General features: G+C 38.6%; 1 protein-coding gene across 3 annotated transcripts in view; it reads left to right on the top strand.

Moving 5' to 3' along the window:
- Ppp2r1b (protein phosphatase 2 scaffold subunit Abeta) overlaps positions 1-11,351 on the top strand; it is a 46,692-nt gene that overhangs the window by 31,894 nt on the left and 3,447 nt on the right. For 2 of the 3 annotated variants that reach the window (XM_033764321.1, XM_033764322.1), the window contains 4 exons: positions 4,414-4,568; positions 4,915-5,057; positions 5,437-5,528; positions 10,261-10,376. In XM_033764321.1, coding sequence (XP_033620212.1) covers positions 4,414-4,568; positions 4,915-5,057; positions 5,437-5,528; positions 10,261-10,376 — 506 coding nt within the window. Of the gene's footprint in view, positions 1-4,413; positions 4,569-4,914; positions 5,058-5,436; positions 5,529-5,942; positions 8,142-10,260; positions 10,377-11,351 lie in introns of those variants that run through there. The other variant, XM_033764323.1, reaches the window with a different exon arrangement.

The raw sequence follows: 11,351 nt of genomic DNA, 5'->3' as shown, positions 1-11,351 counted from the left end.
CATTCTTTTATTCTGTTGCATACACTTTCAATAGAGTGTTTAATCTCCTGGATATCTGTTTGAATCTGTTTTATGGATTCCATTTCTTTCCTATGTTGGGCGTTTATTTTTTCCATTTCTTTCTTATGCTGGGCCTTCATGGCTTCTATCATGGTCCTGAGCTCATCTATTTTTTTGTCAGTTTCTGCTCTAGAGTCTCGAATCACCACTTCCATTTTGCTCACTATCTCTATGGTTATCCGGGAAATTATTTCTGTTTTGAATTTTTCTAGAGCCTGATTGATCTGTTTTGTTACTTCCTGTGCTTTGAGTTCAGGGTGTCCTGGTGGTTCACTATCGGCCTTTTCATCCTCATTTGCCCTACTGTTTGCCATTGGTGAACTGGAAGTCTGTCCTTGTGTCTTGCTTAAGTGTTTTCTCATTAAAATTTTTGTTGGCGGACTGTCCTTGGTTTAATCTGTGGATTATCACCCAAATCTTCCTGATACAGTTGCACCCTAGCTTCTGTGTCTCTAACGACTCACAGACATTCTCATCTTCATAACATCAGAGACAAGCTCATCAATTTGTGTCTTGCTTAAGTGTTTTCTCATTTTAATTTTTGTTGGCGGACTGTCCTTGGTTTAATCTGTGGATTATCACCCAAATCTTCCTGATACAGTTGCACCCTAGCTTCTGTGTCTCTAACGACTCACAGACATTCTCATCTTCATAACATCAGAGAAAACAGCTCATCAAATCAATGGCAATTCTTTACCCCAACTGATACAATCAGCAACACATTAAGATAAAGCAGAACTGACCATGACCTTTAAATTGAAATCAAGAAGCAGTCCAGAGCATGTCTGCAGTGAACAAACTTTTCAATATAGTATATTTACCATTTAATGGCTCAGACAGAGCGAGGATGCAAGACCCCTGATCTCAGTTAGCTGATTGCTGAACCCCCTGACGCTGACTGACTTCAGGCTGCAAGGCCCAGATTGAGTTCCCCATCCTTCTGAATGGTTGAACTCCCCAACGTTCTATTACAGGTTTCCCACGCCCTTTCTTTAAAGATGTTCAAAGTTGGGAACTCAGAAAAATACCCTTGATGACCACCTCTGTCTTGGCAGAGTGGGTCCAAAGACTTGCACAGTCAGGAGGTCTGAGAGTGCGGGGGAGGGTGCTTATGGGGGTTCAGGGGCGCCCGCGCGGCTACCTTCCCGGCGCTTGAGCCATGGCTGCTGGGTCGGGAGCAGGCATGGTTCTCCTTCCCGCGGTGGATTGGGGCCCGGCCTACCTTCCCCGCGCTTGAGCGATGGCTGCTCTCCAATATTTCAAAGTAGATCATGAAGACTATTTAGCTCCCCCCATTTTAAAAAAATTATCTCTTCCTTACTACCCAAAATGATCTACAGATTCAATGTAATCTCGTTTTTAAAAATAAGGATGTAGATTTATTTAAAATAGTTATTTTTTCAAATAAAACAAAATTGGCTAGTCATAAGAAGAAATTACGCTTTTCTTTAAAAAAGTGTTTATTTCATTATTTCATTTACATCATTCTGTAATTATATAAATATTGTTCAGTGGGAATAGCATATCCCAGCAGATCATTTTGTTCTTGCTTTGAAAGCTGGCATTCTGGATTAACCTCTTACTATTCCAATTATTGAAATACAGGATGACCAAAAATTGCATATTTTTTCTTAATTTTTATAAGGTAACATAACAGGAAATATAAAAATGACAATTTTATCAAATTTATTCAATACCAGAATCAGTTGGTTGAAATGACACCTCCCTGAGTGATACTTGGGATGGTCTGTAGGTAAACAAACACTGCGAGTGATGCTTGCGGTAAACTAATAAGTAATTAAGATCATTTATTTTGAGGAACTTTTAAAATTCTAATATACCACAAAGAATTAAATTCCTCACCCCCATTCTTTGTAGCATTGTTCTCTCTAAGCAGCTTTATTTTCTGCTTTCTCACTTTCTCATTGTTTTCTTCCAGTTTGAGAAGACTCATTTTAATGTAGCAGCATACCAAACATGGACTATAAGCATTCTTTTAACCAACGAAATGGCTGTTCTGACGTCATTCTATTAATAAATCAGGGATTTTTTGTTTTGCTTTTGCATTTTAGGATTTTTGCTATGTTTTATAATTTGAAGAAAAATGTTGCTTTTGAATTTTTTAAGTGTTACATTGTGATCACTAATTTTTTGGTGAACATTTTCCCTTGATTAATAGACTGCTAAAATATATTAAAGTCAAAGTTGGTGAGCATAGAGTTAGATATAAAGAAACCTTAAAAGACCAGCCAGACCTTGAGTGGTGCGGGAGAGAGACAGACAAAACAAGCAGAACTGTGAAATGGTTTGCATTTTTCTGACAGAATTGAGAGGAGCCAAGAAGATAGTAGACATCTGGCCGAGTAGAGTTCAGTGCAGTTAAGGTTGTCGTCAAGACTTAAGCATGTGTGTGCTGGGTTGCTGGTTTTTCTGGCATTGGGAATCCTTTTCTATGGTAAAGGTATTATGATGATAAGAATCTCAAGCGTATTAAAAAACAGAGGAAAAGCACAGATGTCATAGTTCCAGTTTAGAGGGAAGAGCCAGGAAGGGGGTTGGGCTTAAAGACTGTGTGATAGGAAAGAATCTGTCCTTCTGGTAAAATGGTTGACTTGTGTTTGCTCCTTAGAGAGTGCTTCTGGGTTATCTTAATGAGTTGCTACTTTGAGATTTTGACCATTTTTAAGTATTGGTAAGAAATTATGCTGTTGCTTATTTATGCATCTTTGCCGTTTTCCTCAGTGTCACTGCCAAGAAGCATCAGTGGATTGAAAGGAGATGGGTATTTCCTGTCTGGAGGCTTGTTGCAGTCTAAACCAGTGATGGTGAACCTTTTAGAGCTTTTATGATACAGACAGCCCACTGTGGCACATGTGCCATAACTTTGCCACCTCTGTCTAAGATCGGGGCTGTGGCTTGGATACCTGTTTCTGTAGATCCTTAAGGGTTAGGTCTGCTTGGAGAAGACGTAGAATAAGACATTAATACCTGCCACCCTTGATTTCTTATCTAACCCCACGTTTTGAGACTTCCCAGACCTGTGAAATGATGTAACACCAGGTTTGTCTTTGTTCCCGGGTGCATATAGCAACTAATGGTGAGGATGATAGCTCAGACCTTTGTGATCTAGATTTACAATGTCTTAGGTAAGTGGCTTTATAGGGAATTATTAGATATTAAGGGAATCACATTTATTTACACAAGACATTTGGTATCTTGTCTCAACCTAAACATTTTTAATGGAAAAGAAGCAAGTTGGTGCTAAGTTTTTATTTGCTGGTGGGTAAATGACCACAGGATCTTCTTGACAACTTTCTCTTAGCTTTTAAAAACTTGTTATGCCTCCGATCAAGTCTAAATTAACTTTTTTGGTTTTTTTTGAGACAGGGTCTCACTGTGTAGTTCAGGCTGGCCTCACTGTGTACTATGCTGGTCTCAAACTCATGGCGAATCTCCTGCCACAGCCTCTCTGAGTCCTGGTGTTACAGGTGTGTATCACCACACCCTACTTAAATTTAACTTCTAAAGTGCTTGGTGGTCTGGGCCCACCCTAACTAACTCTGGCCTTCTAGATTCAAGTTTTTTTCTTTTGTGTGCCAGATTCGTTTTTTTCCCCTCCCTTTTCAGTAATTCTTCCATTTCCCTTTACTTAACTCAGATCCTCTCCAATCTTTATCACCAGGTGCAACGCCTCTTTCCCAGAGTCCCCTTCATTCTTTAAACTTGTATAGTTTTCACAGTCTTCTACACTGTGCTATACTTCATTATACTTGGTCCACTACTTGGTGTGCCTGAGGTCTCATTTCTCTGTTTCTCTGATGAGAGTACATAAAGCTTATGAATTTTTTTTTCTGTTATTGAGTGTTGAATCCAGGGCCTTGTGTATACTAGGCAAGTGGTCTACCACTGAGCTACATCCCCAGCCTGAGTATGTGACCTTTGAGGGCAAGTATCTGATGTATTCTTTCTGTAACACAGAGAATCTAATAGGTACTTGTATTTATTAGTTAATGATATATAGAATGAAATCGCAGCATCCTTTCTCCTTGTAAATAAGCATTTCAGAACTGTTAATAACAGGGGCCAGGGATTTAGCTCAGTGATTTCAGTGCCTGCGTTGCAAGCTCAGGGACCTGAGTTTGATCCCTAGTACAAAAAAACAAAAAAACAAAACAAAAAAACCCCCCAAAAAATAGAAAAATAGAACTGTTAATAAAAACTTGTGACTGTGGCTGCACATTCTTGTTATTGTATTGTGAATGTGTTTGGTCCATGCTTTATTTTGATAAAAGTCAACTAAGGTTGTGCTTATGAAGTAAACAGCGTGGAAATGTGTTCTTGACTCTTCTGCAGTGTATGCTATCCGAGAAGCTGCCACCAACAACCTCATGAAATTAGTTCAGAAGTTTGGTACAGAGTGGGCTCAAAATACCATAGTTCCAAAAGTGTTGGTAATGGCAAATGATCCTAATTACTTGCATAGAATGACCACTTTGTTCTGCATTAATGTAAGTATTTCATAAGCTCAGCCATTAAAACGTGAATTTCTGAATTCTGAGATATACTGTCTCCCGTTTGGAATATATTTTTGTGCTGATTAATTTGGAATATAGAAGATAAGAAAAATGTTGATTTAAAATTTTATGTTAACATTTTTGGTAATATTTTAAAAGTTACAATGTAGTTGTGAATTCTGAACTAATTCTCTGATTTTTGAATGCTGCCTGTGTACCTCTAAATTTAGATGCTCAATCTAGAGACAGTTTCCTATTGTTCAGTTGCTTTCTTATTAAATATTAATTTGTCTTGCTAGATTTCAGAATTTTAACTGTGCCATCTTATTTATTTTTATAGGCACTGTCTGAGGCCTGTGGTCAAGAAATAACCACTAAGCAAATGCTACCCATCGTATTAAAAATGGCAGGAGACCAAGTAGCAAATGTTCGTTTCAATGTGGCCAAATCTCTTCAAAAAATTGGGCCTCTTCTGGACACTGAGTAAGATTTTAGTGTTATTCTTGTTTTAAAAGTGAATTTGAACTTACCTTATCAGGGGGAGTAACAGCTAAAATTAAGTTCAGTGATTCTCACTTTACAGGAATATAGGTTAAAATTTTAGCATCCATTTTTGAGGATGTCCACCCTTTAATATTTAAGCTCTGTATATGTGCAGATCATTGTCTGAAGCTAATTTTGCTAAAGTCTTTAGAAATTATTTAGTGTATTTGCCAATTGTATAAGTATTTTAAAATATTTTTTATTTTAACCTTTAAAAGTTACCATAGAGCCTACAGGTAATACCATAGATCATATGTATCATAAGAGATTTTTGTGGCACATGAGACTGCTTTTTACAGATAATACTTTTGAATTTTAGGGCTTTGCAGGGAGAAGTTAAGCCAGTATTACAAAAATTAGGTCAAGATGAAGACATAGATGTCAAATATTTCGCACAGGAAGCTATAAGTGGTATGTATTTTTGTTTCTTTCTTGAAGCTTTTTTAAATAGGGGATTCATCTGTGTTGTGGAAGTAGTGGAGAGTGGGTCAGGATGATACGCGGGAGGGGAAATGGGGAGTGATAAATTCCTGGATTGTTGGGGTTCCTCTGTGGTTAGAAACTTGATCAACCACTCTGTCCTATGTGACGAAAGTCATTTTTCAGTTCCATGTCTAAGACTGGGAAGGACTATGATTCTTATTGGCAAAGCAGTTTTACTTTGGACTTTAGTTTTTAAAGTTTAGCTGTTGATTAGTCTGGCAGAATAAAAAAACTGATCATAATGAAAAGCATTTGGATTATTGTTATATGTTTAATGTTCATGTAGATTTATCATTCATGAATTTTCTGATGACTAACCTGATTTTGTTTGGAATTTTCTAGTGCTTGCATTGGCATAATGAACATGAGGGAGAAGCCTTTACTAAACTCTTGTCACAGATTTCTAGTCAGTGTTTTCTCAACATGGGGTGCAGAGAAAATAGGAAACCTACAAGACCGCATCCAAGCAAATGGCAACAACTTAAAATTTCAGTGACATGACTCTTTCTAAAGATGGAACAGGACTGTTTTTTTTCACTCATCTCTGTTGGCTTAATTATTTAAGTAATTCTTATGGACCAATTCCTGATACTTGGTACAGTCGTCTCTTGATTGTCTCCCTATGTTTTTCTAGCACCATCTGGGCTCTTATAGTCTCACTGTTGGGTCCAGTCAGGTGCCAACTGCTTAATATTCCACATAAGCCTGGATGGTTTGGACTGATAAATGAAGTGGAATGATTCTTTTACTGTTAACATATATCTGTATGCCTCGCCATCATCCCAAAATTAAAAGTACATAGAATAATTTATTTTTATAAACTCTATTTGGGAGATACATTGAGAAATCACTGTAGTGAAAGCCATTTTCCTGGATTAGAATGGTCTTCATTAGTGTCTCACATGACCTGGGAACATGGAAGCTCAAGATTAATGTATTGGTTATCTTCATTTTATTTACTCAGTTGTGACTGTAATCATGTGATTGAGAAGCCAAAAGTATGAATGTATGTTGTAGCTAGCATGTTATGTTGAAATTTAACACTGTGACTGCCTTCACATATTCTCTTTTCTCCTGAGAGACTTTAACTTTTATGCCTCCTAATAAGCAGAAGACTGCAGTTTTTTCTTTTGAATGAGTATAGGAACCAGTGGTATAATATTGTGTGCATTTCCTGTTCTTTACCTGACTCTTCTTCCAGCAGTGTTAGCATTTATCCTTGCTACCTTACACAATATTTTTCCAAACTGATGTTTCATTGCTAATTTTTTGGTGTAGGTGATACTGGAATCTTACTTAAAATGTTTGATTTTTTACTTTTGCAGTAAAATCTCATTAATTTTTTCTGAAATTTAAGATACTGGTTTAAGCAAAGGATTTGCTGAAGCAAATTAATAGTAGGTAAGGAGGTCTGAACTACAGTTCAGTGCTCTCTTTAGAAAACACCCATTTACCTTTTGACATAGCAGTTACCAATCATTAATTGTATCACACACTGCCCTTGAAGATGTATGTCTAAGGAATCTTGTACCTTTGTTGATAAATTCAATATACTTTTTGTCTTGGAAATATGTACATTTATATTGCGTGAATAATTTAAATATTTTTTCTTATAAATTTATGCACATTTCATGTCATCAAATTCACCTTGTCTTTAATGACTTTTAGTTAATATGGTTTTATTGCATTTTTCTCTCATTACGTCTTGCTGTGTAATTTGGTGTTTGCATTTTGGTTTTTGAATTGTTGATTTCATTCACAAGCTCTTTGAAATCCAGTCAGCCCTGTTCAGTTTTGTGAAGGCCCGAATACTCCTATAAAACTTTGTACATTAAACAGTTGGATACAACCAAATTGACTACTTTGAAGTTGTCCTACCTTAAGAAAACAGAAATTTTAAAATTTTATTGTATTTATATTTTTAATAATTCCATTTTCCCCCAAGCTACCTCCTCTCCCTATATACAAAAGCTTTGTTTCCATTTTTCAGAAGAGAAATTTTAAATAAAAATTTCTTCCTGTATATATTTTTTCTTCCTATATTTTAAACTGCAAAGTTACCTTGTACTAAGTTACTATTTTATGTTGTCTTGGGCCAAGGATTAAATATTTTCTTAAGCGGAAAGCTTTCCTGTATCTCATTTTAATATCCTAAACAATTGTGCTGTAAACAGATTTAGTTTTATGGCTTTTGTTTTTTTTAATTATCTGGAGGTTGTATTCCTCTTCTTGGATTTCATATCTGAGAGACTGCTGCCTTTATCCTTGGAAGAAATTTGCACTGAAACCACTGCTTTATTTGTTTAGAGATGCCTTTGGTTTGGGGATGGAGTTTTAAAATTCTCTTTGCTCCCTATTGGGAGCCCTGTGTATTCACCTTCCAGCCCTATTAAGGGGACACAGCCATTGCTTTCTCAATCATGGGCCATAGAACTCAGCAGGGTCTCTGTCTTTTTCAGTGACCCTTTAAGGGACTTCATTATTTCTTTCTGATATAAACTATAGGAAATCCTTTTTGTTATTGTTAAGAATTTTTCTTTGGTTCGTAATTTAACCATTTTTTTTCCTCTTCCTTTTTTTGAGACATGGCTTCACTATGTTACCCAGGCTGGTCTGATGCTTGGGCTCAGGTAATTAAATTTTTCTTCGTAGCCTTCTCAAGTACCGTGCCTGCAGGCAGTGCACCAGCCTGCTTGTCCACGGATTAGTTTTTTTGTTTCTTTTTTTTTCCTCAGTACCGGTGATTGAACCCAGGGCCTTAACACTGAGCTACATTCCCAGTCTTTATTTTTGTATTTCAAGACAAAGTCTCAGTAAGTTGCCCAGGCTGGGCTTGAGCTTGCATTCCTCTTGCCTCAGCCTCCCAAAGTGCTGAGATTACAGGTGTGCACCACCACACCCAGTTCAGTGTTTTTCCTATCTTGATTTCACTTAAATATAAGCTTCATGAGTTCCGAGGGCAAGAATTTTTGTTTTGTTTTGTCTTCTATATTAGTGCCTAGTTCAGTGTCAGATGCTCAATAAAAATGTGTTCAATGAATGAATTTCTTAAATCTGTCATGTCATGTGTTCTGCATGGAAGTCATCAAAAGTACCAGACTTATCTGATTCTCTCATTGACACAAATTAAAGGTTTTTCCAGTCCTTCAGCTCAGGGAACAGTTCCTTTTGGATTTGTCTGATTGTCTCAAACATACATTGCCATTTTTTTTCATCCTAGCCAGTTTATATCTGTTGTTTGGCTTATTAGGAAAGTGAACCTAAGACATAACAATGTATGACAATAAAAATGTTTTCATCAGTAATGGAATTCACCTTAGTGTTTCTTTCTATCATTTCTGTGGGGTTTAAACCTCATTGGCTTAAGAGATCAGATCTTGTTTCTCAGTGCTGCCAAGGAGATACGAATCTGAAGATGTGCCTTGTTTTATAAGAATAACAGATTAATGTGTGGTATCAAAAGAGGCCTTATTGAAGTAAAGGGCACCCTTCAGCTCACGGAAATAACCAGTTTGGCTACTGTGACTCAGAGCCTGGGGGGTTCTTTGCTGGACAACTTGTTCTGACTCAACAAAGGCGGCAGCCTGACATTTGAGTTGTCTTGTCTAAGCATCCGAGATGCTCACTCAGACCTCCATGAGAAACACACGCCATTTCTCACCAAGTGGTTGCTTGTTTCAGTGTTGTTCCTTTATTTATTGCTGTGTTGTCACTGAGCTCAACGTCTTATTATTTTTCTTTTGAGATTACATTGGTTCCATCCTCCCACAGGTGACAGGACAGGGTGGTCAAATAAGTTAGATGCTTGTCCCTTCTTCCTTTTTAAAAAATCCTTAAATACTTCTCTTTTTCTTTTGGTAGTCTTAAAGCATGGATATGAAAGCATAGAGGAGAAGGCCCTATCACTTAGTATTCTTGGTTAACAGATGTCATGACTGTCAACTTCTATGATTATTTTCCATTGGCTCTCTAGTGTTCCGTTTGCATCCAGTTCCGTGCTCCTCTCCCCAATTCCCTCCCACGTCTGCAGTCCACTTGTGTACCTAGAGTAGTTTCACCATTCCCCATTTGCCTCCACAGGGCTGCTGTTTCCAGGAAATTACATAATATTCAGTTGAGATGGAAATCTGGAGGATGAAGAGTATAATTACTCACTGGGTAGAAATGCCAAGTCCCCTGCTTCATCCAAAATAGTTGTCTTAGGCCAGGGATTTAGCTCAGTGGTTCTGCTGCCTGCCTCGCAAGTACAAGGACCCAAGTTCGATCCCCGGTACCAAAAAAAAAGAAAACCAAAACAGAACAAAACAAACAAAAATAAACAAAATAGTTGTCTTAAACTGTTATCATTTCTGAAAGGAGCCAGGTCTTTAGTTTGTTCTGGGCTTTGTAGGCTGTTAGAGACCAACATTTGGGGAATCCCTAAGCTGGCACCCAATGGCATCTATGGGGTAGTCCTTTTGAGGACTCCTGAGGGTAAGGAGCCTTTAGTCAAGACATGGAGTGATTTGGTTCTCTGTGTACTCCTGTGCTCTGGTAGATTGCTGGGCTCCCATCCCTGAGGTGGGGCAGCAGAGGGCATCCTGACTGAGAAGCACAGGTGGGTTAGAGAGGGACAAGCCCTGGTTAGATGCAGTCACAGCACTGCTGTCTATATCTCTAGTGGTGACACAAAGACTGAGGATGCTCGATTTTCCTGTGAAGGACAGTGAAGAGCATTGTGCTGGGCCTGACAAGCACTTGATAAGACCCGGAATGCCTGGAGAGGACACAGGGAAGGTAAGAGCCCCAGAAACCTGGGGCTAGAGCCCCCGCACTGCTGAGGGCAGTCAGTGTGGCCTGGTGTCACAAGGAGTTGTAGCAAGATGGGCAGAGGCAGCACTTCCTACTCTGTCCAGGGAAGACAGCTGGTTTTAAGAGCCAGGAGAGTTAGCTTTTTAAAGCTTCTCTTTTGCTTCCTTCGTTCTGCGAGTGCTTTGTGGTATGAGTGGGGTTTGCTGTCCACAGCTCAGTCCCTGCAACCCAAAGTCTATCCACGCTCCTCTCCCAGTCAGTGAAGCCCATGTAGAGGACTGGCTGACTAGTGAAGAGTTGCTTGTAGAAATGGGTTGTTTCTAATTGTTCTCTGTTAAAGTTATTCAGCACAGTTCTGTCATTTCTTTCAAGATAACAAATCTTGCCTGCAGTTTTTCTGTAAGCCAATCTGAGTATTTCACAAACCCCATTTGATGACACTGCATAGAAAAGGGGTACAAGAGTTCCAGTTCAGCAGAGTTGGTGGCCATGGCCTCAAGGCCATTCAGAAGAAAGGCATTTTATGACTTAAAAGTACATTCAGAATAGGAGCACCGAGGGGATTGGTCATCTGGTGCTATTTGTGTTCTTTTGTCTACTTTCTAGAACTTGGCCCTAGGGAAGAGACCTTGGCTGAAGGAGAACTACTTTATTTTCTTTCCTCTCCCTTTCTACATATGTAAAAATTTCCAGTTATGCATACATACATTTTTTTCTTCCAGTCAACTTTTGCTTGCTTGCTTTCCTCTCTCCTTTCCCTCCCCCTTCCCTTCCCCCCAGACTTCTTAGGGAAGAAAGCAGTTGTTTTCCTGCAATTTCAGGAGCATCTGGCTGTGCTGTTAAGTTCACAGTATCTGTTTGATCTGAGTGCTGATCATTGAGGCGCCTCTTTTCACGCCTGACTCACTCAGCCTGAACAAGTTTGAAGGCTGAGGATTGCACTAGCTGCCTCCTTTCCCT

This window comes from Fukomys damarensis, unplaced genomic scaffold (genome assembly GCF_012274545.1).
Source record: "Fukomys damarensis isolate Sample0158 unplaced genomic scaffold, DMR_v1.0_HiC HiC_scaffold_16, whole genome shotgun sequence".
Taxonomy (NCBI): Eukaryota; Metazoa; Chordata; class Mammalia; order Rodentia; family Bathyergidae; genus Fukomys; species Fukomys damarensis.
The sequence above is the reverse complement of the archived record's forward strand: the minus strand, read 5'-3'. Positions and strand labels throughout refer to the sequence as shown.